Source organism: Aotus nancymaae, unplaced genomic scaffold (genome assembly GCF_030222135.1).
Source record: "Aotus nancymaae isolate 86718 unplaced genomic scaffold, 86718_ANA_hifiasm-v0.15.2.pri h1tg000018l, whole genome shotgun sequence".
NCBI lineage: Eukaryota > Metazoa > Chordata > Mammalia > Primates > Aotidae > Aotus > Aotus nancymaae.
The window spans coordinates 9,258,417-9,280,059 of record NW_026988430.1 but is presented as its reverse complement, the minus strand read 5'-3'; the positions used below and the strand labels follow the sequence as shown (position 1 = coordinate 9,280,059).

At 47.4% G+C, this 21,643-nt stretch overlaps 1 protein-coding gene across 4 annotated transcripts in view; it reads right to left on the bottom strand.

Annotated features, from left to right (window-relative positions):
• The window catches only part of SLC47A1 (solute carrier family 47 member 1), a 41,877-nt gene that overhangs the window by 8,467 nt on the left and 11,767 nt on the right, over positions 1–21,643 (bottom strand). For 3 of the 4 annotated variants that reach the window (XM_012472101.3, XM_012472103.2, XM_012472102.3), the window contains exons 4-14: positions 20,038–20,186; positions 18,909–18,951; positions 16,427–16,471; positions 12,016–12,113; positions 11,633–11,730; positions 11,418–11,531; positions 11,265–11,332; positions 7,209–7,317; positions 7,013–7,088; positions 2,271–2,340; positions 1,882–2,014 (exon numbers count right to left, since the gene is read on the bottom strand). In XM_012472101.3, the coding sequence (XP_012327524.2) occupies positions 1,882–2,014; positions 2,271–2,340; positions 7,013–7,088; positions 7,209–7,317; positions 11,265–11,332; positions 11,418–11,531; positions 11,633–11,730; positions 12,016–12,113; positions 16,427–16,471; positions 18,909–18,951; positions 20,038–20,186 (1,003 nt within the window). The remainder of the gene's footprint in view (positions 1–1,881; positions 2,015–2,270; positions 2,341–7,012; positions 7,089–7,208; positions 7,318–11,264; positions 11,333–11,417; positions 11,532–11,632; positions 11,731–12,015; positions 12,114–16,426; positions 16,472–18,908; positions 18,952–20,037; positions 20,187–21,643) is intronic. The other variant, XM_012472104.2, reaches the window with a different exon arrangement.

Sequence of the window (21,643 nt, the reverse complement as noted above, 5' to 3'; positions counted from 1 at the left end):
TCTGCCTGTAATCCCAAATATATTCACTTAACAAAATATACTGAGGCATGAGCTCATTTTGTTAAGTGAATAGGTGAGCCAAGGACAGCACTCGGGATATGGATAGATTTATATTTAAAAGCAGATTCCTCATGCGTGTAATCCCGAATACTTGGGAGGCCAAAGTGGGAGGATCACTTGAGGTAAGGAATTTGAGACCCGCCTGGGCAACACAGCAAGACCCCATCTGTAAAAATGAACAAGAGAATAAAGTAGATTCCTCTTCTAAAAAAACTGAAGTCATAGACGTAGCAAGTAGCATGATGGTTACCAGAGACTGGTGGCAGGGAGGGGAGGGTGTGGGAACGGGGAGTTGTTAAAGACACAAAGTTTCTGATAGGAAGAATAAGTTTTGAGGTCAATTGCACAGCAGGGTGACCACAGTCAATGTACATTTTGAATCAACTAATTTCAAATGTCTTACCATCAAAAATAAGTGAGGTGATAAGTACGTTAATTAGCTTGATCTAATCATTCCTCATTTATACATATATCAAAACACCACACTGTACCCCATAAATGCATACAATTTGTCAATTTAAAATTTAAAAGACATAAAAGAGAATTTAAAGTATTTCCTTAATATTTTATACTGATTGCATGTTACAATGATAATATTTTGTCTATATTGTGTTACATGAAATACATTGCTTTAAAAACAAAAAGATTCTTATAATATTTGCATTAGCTATCCAATTGGCAAATCCAGAGTATGAATCATACCAGAAACTCAGCTAAATAATTTTCTGCACTATCACGCAAGCCCAGTGAACTCTGCACTGGCAATTCTATTCTTTGAACAACTCCTGTATTTTTAATTAAAATATTATTGAACTTGAGAAAAATGTGCCACCTAAAGGAACATACTGAACCGTAAGTTCCCTGGAGGTATCAGTTGACTTCTCACCACCTCAGAACCTGCCAAGTACGGATGGATCAAAACAAGCCCCGCTTTACATCAGTCACTACTCACCCCAAAGATAATGTCCAACTTTTCATAACATCATTTATTAACTGCCAATATATTCGGAATTATTATTTTAGAAATCAAAGCTGGGCGGTCATTTATTTCGGCACTTTTGTAAATGATTAGCTCTGGTAATTTCAGATGCTGTGGCTTAAGTTTTTTCTTCCAAATGTGGGAAGGTGCTCGCGTCCACTGCCTTCCTTCTGTGCTGTTCACGTCAACCATGTGCATGCCCTTGTGGGGAGACCCGCAGACACACAGCTGAGGCTGCACAGGGAGGGAGGTGGAGGCTGCAGAGTGTGATGGGGGTGATGAGGAAGGCACTGGCCACCCGCTGCCCTCCAAGGATCCAGCCACGCTGCCTGGTGAACTCAGGCGCCGCTGCTTTAGGATGCACAGTGCCACTGTGAGTGCTGACCCTGCAGCACCCCACGCACGCAGGACAGACCACCTACGACGGCCTCTGCCCTGCAGACTCACCCTCAGGGGCTCACACGCTGTCTAAAGAACAGCATGGAACATGCAAAAGGGACGCTTCCAAATGCTTCAGCGGTCCCTCCTGTCACCTCCTTTGGAGAAGTGAGGCCTGGATGACTCAGGACAGGAGGTGAGTAGAAAGGGCATCTGCGCTCAAGTGTGTCTGCGTGGAAGACTGCCTTCAGGGGTAGGAGGGGAGGACCACAGAGCCTTGGGGCCCTGGCTAGAGCTGGAGGCTACCTCCTGAACATCCCCTACGCTCTCTGACAAGACACAGAATAGACGTGAGCGAGCTCCCAAATTTCAGAGGTGAGCCTCAGTAAAAGGCCTGTGTGCTCTGATGGTCATTTCCTGGGCTGGTGAGCAGCTAAGCCCTGCCTGCACAGGTTAGAGCTTACCCATCACTCCAAGTTTGGTTGCAAACATCAGCGCGATCCCGACGGGGAGGCCCACCACATAGTACCCAACGGCATTCACGACGGCTCCCACCTTCTGATTTCCACTCCCCCTCAGAACGCCACCGCTCGTGCACTGCAGGCAGAGAGCATCCCATCAGTGCCAACGAAGCCAGGGCTCCTGAAACACGCCCATCTCCTGAGCACTTCATATTCTGTGGGACTCTGACTCTAAAATCCATGATAAGATGACAGCATCCTTCTAAACTAATGTGATAACAATATTCAATCTTCCTACCTACCCTGGCCCCTCCTCGCAGCTGAAATTTACCACCATCAGAAGAAATTCATAGATCATAACAGTGCTCAGGGGACTATTACATAATACTTACAGCAAGCGCTTCAAAGAGGTGGGAAACAGCATAAATTGGAACCACCTGAGCCACCAGATTAATGATGTCTCTGTTAGGAAAATAAAGCACATGGTGATTAGGAGCCAAAGTGGAGAAAGAAGTATATAGCTTTCTGGCAGGTGCAGTGGCTCATGCCTATAATCTCAGCACTCTGGGAAGTTGAGGCAGGCGGATCACCTGAGGTCAGGAGTCTGAGAGCAGCCTGGCCAATACAGCAAAATCCCATCTCTACTAAAATATAAAGGGAACTAGGCCTGGTGGTGAGCACCTGTAATCCCAGCTACTCAGGAGGTGGCGGCAGGAGAATTGCTTGAACCTGGGAGGCAGAGGTTGCAGTGAGCAGAGATTGCACCACTGTACTCCAGCCTGGGTGATAGAGTAAGACTATATACTTTTTAAAAATATATATATATTTTAAAGTATATATATTTAATATATATATTATATTTTATATAATCTATATTAATAAATATATATATTTAATATATATATTTTAAAAAGCATATAGCTTTCTGCATGTGACACACATGTGCATGGATTGCAGCCAGCAGCCTAGTCAGGGACAGTTCTCCTGTTGCTGGGTCCATAGAGGAAACTAACTGCATGTCGTATCTCACAACTTTTAGGAAAAATACAAAGCACCACACACTTGACTTCAGGAAATATGTTCCAAGACCCCCGGTGGATACCTGAAATAGCAGGACTGAACCCTAAATACACCGTGTTTTTCCTATACACTCATACCTATGCTAAAGTTAGTTTATAAATTAGGCACAGTAAGAAAGTAACAGCAGCAGGAATAAAGTAGCTCATAACCACACGCCGGCATCGCTACTCTTGTGCTTTGGGGCTATTACCAGCACTGTGATACCAGTGCAGTCAACCTGAAATAACTAGCGGGCGGAAGCACACACAGCATGGAGACGCTGGACAGAGGGATGATTTCACGTCCCAGGTGGGATGTGAGATTTCCTCCTAATACTCATAACAGCATGCAATCGAAAACTTGTGAATTGTTTATTTCTGGAATTTTCCACTTAAGATTTTCAGACCAAAATTGACTGCAGGTGACTAAACCCTAGAAAGCAAAACCAAAGATAAGAAGGAGTTGCTGCACAGACCACTGAGTCAGCGTCGACAAATCGAGCAATTTGGTGACACCCCTCCCCCGTGCCCCACCAGCAAAAAAAAAAAAGAGTTTGGCTGGGCACAATGGCACGCTCCTATCATCCCGGCAAGTTTGGATGCTATGTATATCCTTCTTTTAAGATGATGCCACAGGCCAAGGCTGACTGTGCCTCTCAGTGAGCCTGAGTGAAGCGCTACAGAGTAAGAATTAAGTTCCCTCTATGGAACCAAGGTTGGTAAAAGCCATAGATATATTCTGCAGAAACATCCTTGGTTCCTAGAAATACAACCCCTAAAGCTAGAGACTTGGATTCTAATGCCTGCACATGAAGGGAGACAGAAAAATGCTGCCCCTCACCTGGGGGAGCAAGAAATTCACAACACCCTTCAAATGAGTTTGGTCACTCCAAACTAGAACCTAGAACACTGTCTGGAAATAAATACGTGTTTAATTACTAAATAAGAAATCCAGCACTGGGCCAGGCATGGTGGCTCATGCCTGTAATCCCAGTACTTTGGGAGGCTGAGGAGGGCAGATCACCTGAGTTTGGGAGTTCAAGACCAGCCTGACCAACATGGAGAAACCCCGTCTCTACTAAAAATACAAAATCAGCCAGGCATGGTGGCACATGCCTATTATCCCAGCTACTCAGGAGACTGAGGCAGGAGGATCGCTTGAACCCAGGAGGTGGAGGTTGTGGTGAGCCAAGATCGCACCATTGCACTCCAGCCTGGGCAGCAAGAGCAAAACTCCGTCTCAAAAAAAAAAAGAAAGAAAGAAATCCGGCACTGAACAACATGATCACTTCCTCCTCACTAAAAAGAACAGAAATATAGTTATTTTATTAAAATTCTATTTTTTGAATAGGTAACATGCACATGGTCAAAAAACAGAACAATATGAACAAGATAGTGAGCAAAGTCTTACTGCAATGCCCTTCCAGGCTGCCTAGTACCAGCCCTGCTCCTCCAGGTGACAATTCTTAGCACTTTCCATGTTTGTCTAGAGTCTATGAAAATATAAGCAAATACAAACGTATATTCTTAATTTTCCTTTTTATATTCTATCATTTCACATGCAGCATTCTCTGTATGATGTTCTGCACTTTGCTTTTTCCACCTGAGATATTATATTCACTTTGTTTTTTTGAGATAGGGTTTCACTGTCGCCCAGGCTGGAGTGGAGTGGTGAAATCATGGCTCACGGCAGCCTCAATCTCTCGAGCTCAAGTGATCCTCCCACCTCAGCCTCTTGAGTAGCTAGGACTACAGGTGTGTGCCACCATGCCCAGCTAAATTTTATTTTTTGTAGAGATGGGTTTTCGCCATATTGCCCAGGCTGGTCTCAAACTCCTGGGCTCAAGTGATCCTTTTGCCTCAGTCTCCAAAGTGCTGGGAGACTGAGCCACCGCGCCTGGCCTATGTTCACTTTTACATTTCACCAAAGTATATTCTTTTCAATGTGCTCAATTCTTATCAATTTTTAAATTGATATTAATACATAAGAGTGATCTGCGATTTTCTTTCTTTTTTAGGTGCAAACTTTGTCAGATTTTGGTACCAATGTTATATTTGCTTCATAAACAGAATACAAAGTTTTCATTTTCCTGTGCTCTGAAATTTTCTATGATTTATCTATGTTCGCAATTCCCTATGTTTTGAAGATTTTATAAAATTATCCTTTGGAACCCTCTGGGATTATGTTTTTGGCATTTTAAAATCGCTTTCTCTTATTTCTCACCAGCAAATCAGTTTACTTAGACCTTCTACATTTTCTAGGGTACATACTGATCAATTATTTTCCTAGAAAATGATCTGTTTATTCCAGGTCTTTAGACTTCCTTGAAAAAAGTTGTGCAAAGTAGTCTCTTAGGATTTTTTAAATGATTGTGTTTAGCAGTACCGTCCCCTTCCTTTGTTAGAGGGGCCTTTTCCCGGCCCCATGACTAAGTTAGGTAGAGTCGCCTCCGTTTCAGCGATTCTACGAGGTTGGGTTGATCCTGGCCACCTTACAAGTAATTTGATTTTTGAGTTTCCAATGTTTCCCTGTCTCATCAGCTCTATGGTTTGTGGGCTCTTGTTTTTCATTCTTTACCTGCTGTGGACAGATTCAGTGTCCCACTTCTACCATATTGCTACTGAAACCATCTGTCTGTCCTGGTCCTCATAAAGTTCATCCTGATTTCCTTTGTGAGAAAAGCCAACTATTTACCGTCACCTTCCCCACTCATTCTGAGTGAGGGATCTACAAACATCTTTTTTTTTTGAGATGGAATCTCACTCTGTTGCCCAGGCTGGAGTGCAGTGGCACGATCTCAGCTCACTGCACCCTCCGTCTCCCGGGTTCAAATGACTCTCCTCCCTCAGCCTCCCAAGTAGCTGGCATTGCAGATGTGTCTCACCATGCCTGGCTAATTTTTTTGTATTTTTAGTAGAGACAGGGTTTCCCCATGTTGACCAGCTGGTCTTGAACTCCTGAACTCAAGTGATCCAACCGCCTCAGCCTCCCAAAATGCTGGCATTATAGGCGTGAGCCACCACTCCTGACCTAAACATCTATTTCCCCATAACAAAACAGCTGAAGCTGAAAAATGAAAATCTACCATCTGAAGTCAAGAGACAAATGTGTGAAGGATAAGCCATGAAGTTAGTTCTGTCCACTCCGCCAGCTTCCCGAATCCATGAAGGCAAAGTCAATTTGCATTTTGTAACTGCTGATAAAGGTGTCCCAAATAAGAAGTATCCCCACAAAGTTTCTCTATAGTCAGAATGTACACACTAGCATCACTGATGAAGGAAAAAAATTCTGCAGAGCAGAGGGGACTTATCCAATTCCTCAGTCACCAATCTGAGAATGTGACTTTTGAGACAGCTCATTGGTGAGATTTTAGCTTCGATTCAGTTTGCCAAACATATTATGCAACTACTACAAACCAGGCAGTTTGGCAGATACTAAGAAACTAAGAGGATTCTTATCATTGGAAACAAAATAATTAACTGAAAATGTAATTAACTGGACTGAAAAGGAGTTTTCACCTTGAAAATACATGACCACCAGAAGCATAAAGTCATCACCAATGCCCATTAGCTGCCATGGTAGACTATGTAAACCAGTTCCTACATCGAATATGCTTTTCCCAAGTAACATCAGTGGAGCCGCTGATCTTGCAAATGATCAGACACCCCTGCTGCAACAACCACAGGCAGACCCCTGTGATAGCATCTATCTAACTTAACCATTTTCTTTTTCTTTTTTTGAGACAGAGTCTCACTCTCATCACCCAGGCTGGAGTGCAGTGGCATGATCTCACCTCACTGCAACCTCTGCCTCCTGGGTTCAAGCGATTCTCCAGCCTCAGCCTCCTGAGTAGCTGGGATTACAGGCACCCGCCACCACACCCGGCTAAGTTCTGTATTTTTAGTAGAGATGGGATTTTGCCATGTTGGCCAGGCTGGTCTTGAACTCCTGACCTCAGGCGATCTGCCCTTCTCGGCCTCCCAAAATGCCGGGATTACAGGCAAGAGCCACTGTGCCCCGCTGGAACCATTTCTTTACCCCAGATTTCATTTTTCAAGAAAACCCCAGCACTCACCGGTCGGTAGTGAAAATGTACCCCACGTGATCCTTACAGCTTAACAGCAGGACACTGAAGCCTACAGCAAAGAGCACTGAAGGTGAAAACGGCAGAAGAAACAACACGGTGAGAGAGAGATCCACGGGAAGTGGGGGAGCCTGGGGTTTGCATGCAGAGACTGCACCGGGAGCCTCAGGTGAAGGGGTCTCCGCACCTGTGATGAGCAGGGAAACCGTGGAGGACTTCCGTGCCTGCTCCATGTTTCCAGCCCCCAGAGCAGTTCCCACGCGGACACTGGCAGCCACGCTGAAGCCTGCAGGAACCTAAAACGAAAAGGAAACCTGCAACGACGCAACTGCAGTGTGAGAACACATGCGGAGCAGCGGCCTCGCGCCTCACACCTGCTGGGAACGCTTGGTCCTCAAAGTTTTGAAAAGACCAATCTGCAACATCCCCTTTGTCTAGCTGGAAGCCCCCAGGCTACTGTGGAAACTCAACCCAGGTGATGATGCTTAGCACAGATGGGGCTTTTCTGCAGAGCTTCCGTCCTCTGCTACATGGGGATGCTGCACATTCTTCCTCTGGGAGTAGGGGGATGGATGCACTGACTCACCAGGAGCCCAGGCTTGTGTCTGGTTTGTTTGTTTGTTTGTTTTAAATAGGGACAGACTCCAGGTGCGGTGGCTCACTCCTATAATCCCAGAACTTTCGGGGGCTGAGGCAGGCAAATCACTTGAGGTCAGGAGTTTGAGACAAGGCTGGCTAACATGGTGAAACCCCATCTCTACTAAAAAATGCAAGAATCAGCTGGGCACGGTGGCACACACCTGTAATCCCAGCTACTCAGCAGGCTGAGGCAGGAGAATTGCTTGAACCTGGGAGGCGGAGGTTGCAATGAGCCGGGATAGTACCACTACACTGCAGCCCGGGCAACAGAGTGAAACTCCATCTCAAAATAAATGAAATAAATAAAATAAAATAAGTAGGGACAGGGTCTCTGTCCCTCAGGCTGGAGTGCAGTGGCACAATCATAGCTCACTACCACCTCAACCTCCAGAGCTCAAACGATCCTGCAACCTCAGCCTCTCAAGTAGCTGGGATCACAGGCATGCGCCACCACATGTGGCATAGTGTCTGTCCTGAAAGACCATCCAGGGATTCAGTTTAGAAGACAGGAGTGGTACTAAAGGAACTGCGGGGAAGCAACCCTGCCTTGTGGTTAGGGATCAGGATTGTGAAGCCAGATTGCTTAGGTTCAAATCCCAGCACGCCACTTACCAGCTATATCACCCTGAGCAACTTACTTACCCTCTCTAAACCTCCAGAGTTTTGTTTTATCTATAAAAGGGATTGAATCATAGAACCTATATCATTGGGTTATTGTGGAAATTTAATAAGTCTGTACATGCTAACTGCTTAGATGAAGCATGTAAGAATTGCTCAATAAAGATTTACTGGCCAGGCGCGGTGGCTCACGCCTGTAATCCCAGCACTTTGGGAGGCTGAGGCGGGTGGATCATGAGGTCAAGAGATCGAGACCATCCTGGTCAACATAGTGAAACCCCGTCTCTACTAAAAATACAAAAAATTAGCTGGGCATGGTGGTGCGTGCCTGTAATCCCAGCTACTCAGGAGGCTGAGGCAGGAGAATTGCCTGAACCCAGGAGACGGAGGTTGCGGTGAGCAGAGATCGCGCATTGCACTCCAGCCTGGGTAACAAGAGTGAAACTCCGTCTCAAAAAAAAAAAAAAAGGATTTACCATTATTATTTATAGTTACCACTTGAAAAATTAATATTAACAAGGAAAAATGAGTCCTCACTTGTTGAAACACGAACATTGCCTTAGGATCAGTACGACTAAGGACCAGCTTAAAGAAAATCTGACATAGGTTGGGGAATAAAAAAGTAATAAAAGACTGAGTCTCTGCCTAGAAATTCACAAGTAGGGACAAACATAGAGATCACCTGACAGATTATTTATTTATTACAAAGGGAAAGGCAGTAACTTAACAGGAGACACCTGGCAGGCACCACCTTAACCAAGAAATCAAAGTTAATGCTGGCAGGGTGCAGTGGCTTGTGCCTGCAATCCCAGCACGTTGGAAGGCTAAGGTGGGAGGACTGCTTGAGCCCAGGAGGTCGAGACTATAGTAAGCCAAGATCATGCCACTGTTAACAGCCTGAGTGACAGAGCAAGATGCTGTCTCAAAGAAAACAAAAACAAAACCACCACCACCAACAACTAAACAGGTCCTATCACCAACGCTGAGACAGATCAACATCACGTGCCTCCTGATACGGTGCACTAAGAAGGTCACAGCATCACTTCTGTAGCTTTCTTGCCCAAAACGGACAATCTAAATCTATTTATAAGGTAACATTGGCTGTACCACATAGAGTGAACTTCTACAGATAATGGCCTATGTTCTTCAAAAATGCCAAGGTCAGGAAAGATGAAGGAATAATGAAGATCTGTTCCAGATTAAAGGACACTAAAGAGACCTGACATTAGGGAAACTTAGTGATAAAGGACATCACCAGAGCAACTGGTATTGCTTTGTACTGACTGTATTGGTATTGTATCTGGACATGGATTGTGTAGATAGACCAGACAGAATGAACGGGGCAAAACGTGAACAACTGGTGAATCTGAGGAAATCAGCATCTTTCCATTGATTAAGAAGAAATATAAGTGTAAATTCTTACAAGCCTATTGGAAAGTGTATGGAAACATATGCAAAAGACACAAAGTCATACCTTTGTTTCACTTTTATGAATCTTAAAGAAATAATCAGATAAGTTTATAAAGAAAGATATTTGTCCTAGGATGTTCCTTGAAGAGCTGTTAATATTGAAACATCGGAAATAAACTCTTCAACCATAGGAAATTGATTTTAAAAGTATACCACATATAGTGGAATTCTATATACCATTAAGCATTTTGACTTAGATACAGTTAATGAATTTACTCAAATATAAAATGTCAATAAAATATTAAAAGTGAAGTAAAACATCCATGTTAAAAAACTCCGCCAAGGATAGGAAAACAGAAACAACCATAGGTCTGCAAGAGAATAATTCTTTAAAAAAAACCAGGAAATGTGTACTCTCTGTACTTTTAAAACACAACCAGTATCAGAGGGAAAAACCCTAAGCGTTACTACTGCAAAAAATGCCAAGCGCATTTTCTGGGTTGAGTTTCTCCCCACATTACAATCTCCCTTTTCTGTTTTTAATTTTATGTTTCGAAAATGGTACTATTCCTTCAGAATCTCCAGTTGATGTTTTCAGGAAAACAAAGTCAAAGGAAAGCTTCCTAATGACTGGTGTTCCCTATGATCAAAAAAGTCTGACTCACACTCCACTGTATGCACAGAACCCATTTTGTTTCTCTCTCTTTCTCTCTCCATCCACCCATGGACACATACGTTGCTTCCACCTTTTGTCTCCTGTTATGCTCCTGTGAACATAGTTAACAAACATCCTTTTAAGCCAGGTGCGGTGTCTCATGCCTGCAATCCCAACACTTTGGGAGGCCAAGGGGGCAGATCACCTGAGGTCAGGAGTTCGAGACCAGCCTGACCAACATGGTGAAACTCTGTCTCTACTAAAAATACAAAATTAGCAGGATGTAGTGGCGTGCGCCTATAATCCCAGCTACTCGGGAGGCTGAGGCAGGAGAAACACTTGAACTCGGGAGGCGGAGGTTGCAGTGAGCTGAGATCATGGCATTTTACTTCAGCCTGAGCAACAAGAGTAAGACTCCATCTCAAAAAAAAAAAAAAAGTCCCTTTAAGACCCTGCTTTCAGTTCTTTTGGGGATCTACCTAGGAGTGGCCACACTGTGTTTTCAGAGGCTTCAGAACCAGGCAGGAGCAGACACAGTGGCACAGGCAGAGTGGTATTTATGGTCGTATACCCAGTCTCATCCCTCTGCTAAGCCACCCACCTGGCCCCTCAAGGTATTTGTGTTGTGGCAACTGAAAAAGATTCTAAAAGTGTGGAAACTAAGGGAAGATTCGGCTGGGAGCTGCGTTAGGACAGGGAGAAGCAGCAGATCACGTGCAGTTTCTGTCCAGCCCCCTTCAGTTCCCAGGGAAGATCCAGCCAAAGCAGAGGTACCCTCCAATGTTCAAGGATGGGACTGGACTTTTGTCCATCATTTTACCCATGATTCACATACGAATGCCTGTGCTCACCCATCGACTCTTTCAGACACCGAGCAAGGAAACGCCTGGCACCTCCCCACGATTGGCCCCCGCTGCTTACCATGTACACAATGATGGCCAGTTCATACACGATGGACTGAGCGCCCAGCTCCACCATGCCGAGGATGCCTGGTGAAGAGAGACAGCTGTCGCCTTGCACTCAGACAGGGCCCCCGGGTTCCCACCAGTCACCGCCATCCATCCTCATACGGACCGCTGAGGAAGCTCCCGACCTCATAGGCCCACCACTCCATGCACAGCATCAGCATGCTGGGGACGGCCAGGCGGAGGAAGGAGGCCCAGTCCTGCAGGCACTCGAGCGACCAGCCTGTGGGCGGGACACACATTTCCAGTAGATCTGGCCATCAGCCGGAACTCAACCCGAGGCAAAACCCACGTCCCAGTTGGAAGACAAAAGGCAGGCGTTACCTCCCCATGTCGCTTGATGCAGTTTTTTCCCAAGGATGTAGAGAAAGAGGAGTAGAGCCAGGGTGTACTGGGAAATCAAATTCGCCAGTGCGGAGCCTCTGGAAAGAGCAGTCCCAGTGAGAGGGAGGTACCCTCCTGCGCCTCTCTCTGCCCCACTCAGTGAGGTGGGGAGATTCAGCCCTTGCTGTGCTGTCCTCAGCAGGCCCTGAGGTCTTCCTCCCAGAGCAGCATCACCCTCCATCCCTGACAGCGCTTTCCACAGTGGCGCAAGAAAAAGCCACGCATGGACACAAGAACCAGCTGAAGGGCCCACTCTTCTCCCTCCTGGAAAAACCACATGCAAGCCATCCCTTCTCCCTGTCCCAAGAGTGTGTTGGACTCACATCACCCCAAGATGCAGCTGATGGAGAAACAGATAGTTGGCGAGGGCATTGACAAGGTTGGCTGCAACTCCAGTTACGATCTGGGGCAGTACAATTTCCTGGAACAAGGACACCGCATGCCACCCTTGAGATCCACAGAACAGGACTGCCTTTCTGCCAGCCAAGCACACACCAGGCCCCAGCCGGCCTGCTCAGCAGGTGTCACAGGCATAGCAGGGGGGCTGGACTGGGAAGGCCCTTTCTCTTCCTCGTCTCTTTGAGGCATAAAGTGTGGAGTTCTGGCCACAGAGAGACACAGGCAAGCTATGTATAATAACAGGGATGGAAGCGGAGAAATGGCTTGTTTCCAACAGGGCAAGGACAGGCAGGGCCTCCAAGGGTCAACAAGCCATCTTTGACACTGGACTATAGGAGAAAACAAAAATTTTCTTGACCAAAATAGAAATTCAGAAAGTTGACCTAAGATCTTGAAGAAACCAGAGTTTCACTCTAGAGTATGGAAGGGATTCCAACATATCTAATTCTCAAAAGTACAGCGACAGGAGAAGCATCCAGACTATTTGGTGTCTCAGAGTAAGGTGAGGCGTGAAAATAAAATTACATCAGACCAAGGAAGTAAAACTCTGTCCTGCCACGCATCAGGATAGAATAACAGAGACGGACAAAGTCAGTGCAAAGGGAAGAGGAAGCATCCTTTCTCCCAAGGCCACGCTATCCCCACAAAGTGACATTACTCCCCTATTGGAATGACAAGTGCTTTCTGACTCATGGAGAAACTTTGTTCTCTAAAATCGCTGAGATCAGCCGGGCCTGGTGGCTCACGCCTGTAATCCCAGCACTTTGGGAGGCCAAGGCAGGTGGATCATGAGACCAGGAAATCGAGACCATCCTCGATAACATGGTGAAACCCCATCTCTACTAAAAATACAAAAAATTAGCCAGGCGTGGTGGCGCTCTGATCTCAGCTACTCGGGAGGCTGAGGCAGGAGAATCGCTTGAACTCAGGAGGCGGAGTTTACAGTGAGCTGAGATTGTGCCACAGCACTCCAGCCTGGGTGACAGAGCAACACTCCACCTCAAAATAAAATAAAATAAAATCCCTGAAATCAAGACTGTTCAGAAAACATTGCTGTTTGAAATCATATCAGGAAAAAGAAAACATCCCACTCTTGCCTGGAGGCTCAGTATCACTTTAATATAAAAAGTAGCCTCAATTTCCAACCCAGGCCCAGAGCTTCATGGGAGTTCCTGGATGTGGTATTCTACATCTGTCCACCTTCGAGATCCTTCTAACCTTGGGTTTCTGAAGGAGGAGCACCAGGTCCATGTCATAGCCCAGACCTATGCTGGGCCCCTCCCTCACAGATCTGCTCAGCACCTATGAAACCATGGTTTCGTTTAAATGTCACTTGAACCTCACCCTTCTTCAGCCCTTGAAAATAACTCTTCTTCCTTTGGTGAGGCATCCCACGGCCCCTCTGGTCTCTCTCAGTGTGACAGGTTGGTAAACCCAACTGCAAACCCACTGGCCCGCAGGTCTGTCTCTGGTGGTCTCAAGCTGATGGGGCCTGGACTTGTGTGGGCCACATATTTATGGGGAGACCCTGGTTAGTTTTTAGCAAGGGAATTAGTGATCATATTTACTCTTCAGGCAGATGGCAGTGGATGGAGACGGGTTAAAGTCCTCTGAAATGACACAGAGGACAAACGACAAGAAATGAATTCAGGGCCGAGCGTGGTGGCTCACACCTGTAATCCCAGGACTTTGGGAGGACAAAGCAGGTGGATCACCTGAGGTCAGGAGGTTGAGATCAGCCTGGCCAATGTGGTGAAAACCCATCTCTACTAAAAATACAAAAACTAGCCAGGCATGGTGGCACACACCTGTAGTCCCAGATACTCGGGAGGGCTGAGGCAGGAGAATCGCTTGAACCCAGGAGGCGGAGGTTGCAGTGAGCTGAGATCGTGTCACTGCACACCAGCCTGGGTGACGAGTGAGATTCCATCTTGAAAGAAGGGAAGGAAAGAAGGAAGGAAGGAAGGAAGGAAAAAAGGAAGGAAGGAAAGAATTCAGGTGGTGGCATGGAGGATTGGGAAGAGCAGGCAGAAGCTATAGGACCAGGTGACTGACCAGGTGTGGGAGGGAAAGATGGAGTTGAGGGTGACAGGGAGGACAGGTTACTGGGAGTGAAAATGGCCGAGGCCACACAATTCCACCCATTGCCACGGAATGCGAGAAGGCAGAGGAGCAGGCCTGTGGGAGGACAAGAGGAGGAGGTCAAGCCTGCAACATGCATGTGTCTCCATGCCCAGTGGAGTGACCTTCTCCTCCTCCCGCAGCTACCATCTGGCTCTCTTCCCACCCTCTGCCTTTCCCAGGGGCATTCACTTTCTCCAGACTCCCAGCTGCTTCTCTTTGGTTCTACGCTCAGCTAATGGTCAACCTGTCTTCCTAGGGAAGGGCCTGGGGCAGAAAATCCTTCCACCCTGGGGCCGGACAGCCCCTGCCATTTCTACAGAACCCAGCCACCATCCTATCTCCCACTGCTCCCACAGGGCAAAGTCCTTCTTCATCATAGACCCTCACCACCATTTGTTTGGATCATGTCTGTAACGCTCACCTCTTCCTCTGCCAATATTAGTTAATTTCCCAGAACTAAATGCCCAGCAGAGGACACAAGGCCCGGCGCATGCTGACCCAGGGCCAGCCTACCTCTCGATGCCATCGTCTCACTGTGTCCCCTACCACCGCCGTGGCCTAATGAGACTCTGCCATCCCAGCCCCTAGGAACAAGCTCGCTGCCCCTCTGTCTGGGATGCCCTGCCTTCCTTCCTGACCTTGGAAACCCCACGTGTCCTCTGTAACCAAGCTCCCAACCCCGCTCAGCTTGTGGCTCCTACTTTCGGGCCTTTCCCTGTGCCTCGGAGAACCGGAGAGAAGACTTTCACACGCACTGCCCTCAGTAGGCCACATCAGACCCTGAGGTTAGGGCCATTGCAGTTGTTGGAGGACTGAGTCTGGGAGGAGGCCCTGCCTTGCGAAGGCATCCCCTGCCTTCGACAAGCATCTAGAAGAAAAGGAGACCGCCCAGAGCCGGAGGAGATGCGCAGGTTTCCTTCTTTCTAGTCTGCACCTGTTTCTGATATGTCATTCTAACACTAATAGGGATTCCAAATGTTCTTGTTTTGTTGATAGAGTAATATCCTGCCTGGGTGCAGTGGCTCATACCTATAATCCCAGCAATTTGGGAGACTGAGGCAGGAAGATTGCTTGAGTTCAGGAGTTTGAAACCAGCGTGGACAACATAGCTACTTTATATCTACAACATACTACCCCATATCTACTTTAAAACCATTATTATTTTTTTTTGAGACAGAGTCTCGCTCTGTCACCAGGCTGGAGTGCAGTGGCGTGATCTTGGCTCAATGCAACCTCGCCTCCTGGGTTCAAGTGATTCTCCTGCCTCAGCCTCCCCCGAATAGCTGAGACTACAGGCACACACCACCAAGCCCAGCTAATTTTTGTATTTTTAGTAAAGACAGTGTTTCACCATGTTGGCCAAGATGGTATCGATCTCCTGACCTCGTGATCTGCCTACCTCAGCCTCCCAAAGTGCTGGGATTACAGGCGTGAGACACCGCACCCGGCCTAAAAATGTTTTTTTTACTAGGGTAATATCTTAACTTTAAGAACGCTGCAACGGTGGGAAACCTCCTCCCTTCCTCCTCCCCACTGGCCTCTGTTTCATGTGCCTGGGGAGCCTACCAGTGTGGCCGGGATCTATTGCCAGGTACCCCTGTTTACCTGGACTTATCTGGAAGAATGTGGAGAGTCCCACATATACTGGCTTCATCAATCTACTGCTACCAAGCCAGGGCAACACGCTGGGGCCCTTGGCCACGACTGTTTCGTCACATAGGAAGAGTTGTGGCTGACGTTAGGTGTCACTGGAGTTTGAGCTGTCAGATCCTCGCTGAGAAGAGTGGGGCCATTCAGACAGAACAGAGTAGACAAGCGGGTTCCCTCACTGCCCGATGAGGCGTCCCCAGCCTGCACTCTGTCCCAGGAGCAAACAGGCATGCACCCTTCTTTCCAGGACACTGGTTAAATGCAGAGCCAAAGAACACTGCGGCTCTGATCCCACCCTGCCAATGACAATATTTCCAAGTGGGAATTGGATATGAGTTTTCCAGAGCCAAATATAACGTGTTCTTTCCTTGATATCACTTAACAAATCTCTCGACATCCAAGTCCTGTGTGCACAACACTGAGAAAATACCTTTCAGTGGCTCCCACAGTGAACTCCCTCCACCCTGGAGCCCCTGGTCCCGGAGTATCTTCAGGGCCCCCATTCCCAGAAAGGTACAAACTCCCATTAACCACCCAAAGGAAGAGAACACTCAGCATTACCTGGTTGAGCAAATATTTAACTTGTAACAAATAAAGAAAGGTTGCCTACAAGAGAATGAGAGAGATGAATGTTAGTGTTTCGGCCTTGCCACACAGCAGTGAGGTCACATGGCAGGGAGCTGGGAGCCACAGCCAAGGCTTGGCTGCCCTCTGCTCCTGCACGGAGCCACAGAGACTGGCATTTCAGGATGGGGCTAAGGCCAGGGGATTATGGCCCGGGGACTTCCCACTTCTCCTTTATGGGTGAATATGCCCCAAGCATAGTCCCTCCATCTGGCAAAAGGGGGTGCAGTTTCCCTGGGTACATGGCCAGGACTCTTCTGGGGACATTGGCATGGAAAGGGGCCCCTGGGCAGACTCCAGGTGGGCACCTCCATAGAGTCTGGTCTTATGTGGTGGAATCATGAAAGACTGTCACACTGACAAGGTTTCAGGATAAATGAGCGAGCACAATGCCAATTCTGAGGGCAAATGGTGTCCCTAGATCCATACGTTGAAGCCCTACAGTCTCCAATGCGAGTATTTGGAGGTCTTCAAAGGGAGATTAAATTAAAATTAGGTTTTAGGGCGGGGCCCTAATCCAGTAGGACTGGGGGATGAATGCATGGGGACAGCCTGCAGAGCGGGGCTGCTGCAGCCAAGGAGAGAGGCCACAGAGGACACCAACCCTGCTGCACCTTGACCTTGGACTTCCAGCTTCCGGAACTGTAAGAAAATAAAGTTCTGGCTGGGCACGGTGGCTCACGCCTGTAATCCCAGCACTTTGGGAGGCCGAGGTGGGCGGATCACCTGGTCAAGAGATCAAGACCCTCCTGGCTTACATAGTGAAATCTCCTCTCTACTAAAAATACAAAATTTAGCTGGGCGTGGTGGCGCCACCTGTAGTCCCAGCTACTCGGGAGGCTGAGGCAGGAGAATCATTTGAACCCAGGAGGCAGAGATTGTAGTGAGCTGAGATCATGCCACTGCACTCCAGCCTGGGAGACAGAGCAAGACTCTGTCTCAAAAAAAAAAAAAGAAAGAAAAGAAAGAAAACAAAGTTCTGTTGTTTAAGCCCCCTAGTGTGTGGTATTATATGATGGAAGCCCCCAAAGACTCATGCAGCTACAGTCTCCAACTAAATGACAAACACTTGGCTCTTAGGCCAGGTGTGGTGGCTCACACCTGCAACCCAACACTTCAGGAGGCCAAGGCAGACGGATTCCTTAAGCCCAGGAGTTAGAGACCAGCCTGGGAAACATAGTAAAATGCTGTCTCTACAAAAAAATACAAAAATTAGCTGGGCGTGGTGGTGTGCACCTGTAGTACCAGCTAATGAGGAGGTTGAGGTGGGAGGATCACTTGAGCCCGGGAGGCAGAGGTTGTAGTGAGTGAAGACTGTGCCACTGCACTTCAGTCTGGGTGACAGAGTGACATCCTATCTTTAAATATATATATATATATACACAAAACCTTACATGGCTGAGAAAAAAAAAAATAGCAAGACTTTGTCTCTACAAAAACTAAAAACTTAGCCAAGTGTGGTGGCATATGCCTGTAGTTTCAGCTACTCAGGGGGCTGAGGCAGGATGATGGCTTCAGCCCAGGAGGTCAAGGCTGCAGTGAGCTATGATGATACCACTACACTCCATCCTGGGTGACAGAATGAGATCCTGTCTTAAAAACACCAAAAAAATAAAAAATAAAAAATAAAAGGCCAGGCATGGTGGCTCACACCTGTAATCCCAGTACTTTGGGAGGCCAAGGCAGGCAGATCATGAGGTCAAGAGATCAAGACCATCCTGGCCAACATGGTGAAACCCCGTCTCTACTAAAAATACAAAAAAAAAATTAGCTGGCTGTGGTGGCACACACCTGTAGTTCCAGCTACTCGGGAGGCTGAGGCAGGAGAATCGGGAGGCTGAGGCAGGAGAATCGTCTGAACCTGGGAGGTGGAGGTTGCAGTGAGCCAAGATCACATCACTGCACTCTGGCCTGGTGAAAAAGCAAGTCTTTGTCTCAAAAAAAAAAAAAAAAGAAAAGAAAAGAAAGAAAGAAAAGAAAAGAAAAAAACACTTAGCTATCATTGTTCATTGACCATACACTGCTGTGTCAAACATTAACCCATGCTTATGGTTCTGTGTGGTCAAACTCAGCAGACCAGAAAAAGTCTAAAGGTTCTAAGTGACACCCTCAGGGGTTGTGAAATGGGTGAAACTTTGCTCTTGTTTAAAATAAAACTGCATTTTTCTCCATGGATGATTCTGGAAGTCTCTCCAGCTCTACTCCAGGCCTCCTGGAGTAGCCTCAATCCTGGTGTTCTTCGAGACAAACATCTGTTTTGCCCTTAACAGGCATAAACAAAAACAGGCTTCCTTGAAGGCACCAACGCCACAGAAGAGAATCATCTAAGACTGAGCCAATACATTGGGCTCACAGATACGGCAGCTGCCTTGCACCCACAGACCCCAAGAAGGGAACCTCTTAGCCCTTGAGCACTTACAGGAAGAGCTGGAATGAAGATCGTGACATAGGTCTGAGTAAGCCTAAGTAACGAAAAGAAAACAAAAACTGTGACGGAGGCCTCGGTTTCAAGGGAAAAGTAGGCAGAAGAAAATAATTAAAACCGCCATTTGCATTCTTGGCTCTTTCGAAATTAATGGGATTAAATTGCTGGAGTAAATGTGAAAATTTACATATAAAGCTTGTCATCTTAAAACCCAGATAACCTTTCTTGGTTCTTTTGTGTCTTTATGTTTAGGAAGGGTTTTTCAATTTCAGCACCATCACCAGGTAATTTTCCACCTGTTGCGGGGTGCTGTCCCGAGCTCGGCAAGATGTCCCACAGCCTCCTGGATTCTACCAGGAGCACCCCCTACTGCCAGCTATGATAACCAGAAACATCTACAGACATTGCCAAATGTCTCCTCGGTTCAGAGCCGCTGATCTAGATAAGAGCTTTGAAAGCTCTTACCTGGCCAGGCACGGTGGCTCACACCTGTAATCCAAGCACTTTGGGAGGCCAAGGTGGATGGATCACAAGATCAGGAGTTCGGGACCAGCCTGGTCAACATGGTGAAACCCCGTCTCTACTAAAAATACAAAAATGAGCTGGGCATGGTGGCCGGCGCCTGTAGCCCCGGCTACACGGGAAGCTAAGGCAGGAGAATTGCTTGAACCCGGGAGGCGGAGGTTGCAGTGAGCCGAGATCACACCACTGCACTCCAGCCTAGGAGACAGAGTGAGACTCCATTTAAAAAAAAAAAAAAAAAAAGAATCCTGGGAGGTGGGGACCAGGGCACAGGTGGGTTTGAAAGCACTCAGCTGATTTTAATATCAACCAAGGTCAAGATATAGTAACTTTGATCAAATGCCACAAACTACCATCCCACATGGAGGGTGCTTACGAATCTATTTTCATTCAAAACTCTCAGCATGCAGGTCACCCAGGAGGGGAGTGGGTACATCTCGGGTGCCAGGTGTGAAAAGTACTAAGACCTAGGAGACGTCAGCCAAGGAGAGATTAGCACCACTCTGGTGTGCAGCCTTGTCCCTGGCCTTGGCTGCACCCAGACGGGATGAACTTTCTGTGGGACAGACGCCCAGTCCCGCCACGACAGGTCCCATCTTACCTGGACACGCCTGGGTCCTGCCTGAAGAGCAGCAGGATGTGTTGGGTGTTGAGAAAGAGCGCCCAGCAGGGGAAGCAGCAGAGGAGCAGGATGAGCGCGCTTCGCTGCAGGATCACGCCCACGTGCTTCAGGTTCTGGCTCCCGTATGTCTGGGGTGCGCACAGCCAAAATGAGCCCATTAGCACAGACCCAGCACCCAGCCGTCCCCCAGAAGCCTTCAGTCGTGCCTCATAAAGAAGCAACTTGGGCTGAGCACAGTGGCTCATGCCTGAAATCCCAGCACTCTGGGAGGCAAGGCGGGCAGATCATGAGGTCAGGAGATGGAGCCCATCTTGGACAATATGGTGAAACCCGGTCTCTACTAAAAATACAAAAAAATTAGCTGGGCGTGGTGGCGCGCGCCTGTAGTCCCAGCTACTCAGGAAGCTGAGGCAGGAGAATTGCTTGAACCCGGGAGGCGGAGGTTGCAGTGAGCCGAGGTGGCCACTGCACTCCAGCCTGGCGTCTGGTGACGGAGTGAGACTCTTATCTCGAAAAAAAAAAAATTAGCTGGGCGCGGTGGCGAGCGCCTGTAATTACAGCTACTCAGGAGGCTGAGGCAGGGGAATCGCTTGTACCCAGGAGTCAGAGGCTGCAGTGAGCCACTGCACTCCAGCAAGACTCAAAAAAAAACATAAAAAGAGAAAAAGAAAAGAAAAGAAGCAGCAGGTTGGCAGGGCAAGTGGCTCAGGCCTGTAATCCCAGCACTTTGGGAGACTGAGGCGAGAGGATCACTTGAGGCCAGGAGTTTAAGACAAGCCTGGCCAACATGGCGAAACCCTGTCTCCACTAAAAACACAAAAACTAACTGGGCATGGTGGCGCACACCTGTAATCCCAGCTACTTGGGAGTCTGAGGAAAGAGAATCGTTTGAACCCTGGGAGGCAGAGGTTGCAGTGAACTGAGAATGAGCCATGCCCCTAGAGGCTTTGCCCCAGTGTTTAGGTCAGAGAAAGATGATGTGAAATATTCTTCTCAAACTCAGCTTCCAGTAGCATCGCCGGGGGAACATTTTCAAAACCCTGACGCCAGGGTCTCCCTAATGACATTCTGGACTTAATTCATCCAGGACGATTCAGAGATGTGTACCTTTTAAAAAAAAAAAATTCTATTTAAAACAATTTTTCTTTTTTCAGAGGTAAACAATCTGAAATTCACACTTCATTTGTTTTCAGAGACTAAAAAAATTTTTTTTCAAATTAAGAACAGAAGCCAAGCTGAGCATTGTGTCATGCCTGTAATCCCAGCATTTTGGGAGGCCGAGGCAGGAGGATTGCTTGAGCCCGGGAGTTTGAGACCAGCCTATGCAACATGGTAAAACCTCATCTCAACAAAAAATTAGTTGGGTGTAGTGTTGCATGCCTGTAGTCCCAGCTACTTGAGAGGCTGAGGCAAGAGGACGGCTAGAGCTCAGGAGTTCGAGGCTGCAGTGAGCTGTGGGTGTGCCACTGCAGCCTAGCCTGGGTGACAGAGCAAGACTGTCTCCAAACAAAACAAGCCAAATTTTGCACATCTTTTCAGGTGCGCATCTCCCCCAGTTCCATGGTCAGTGACATCTCTGGTAGGT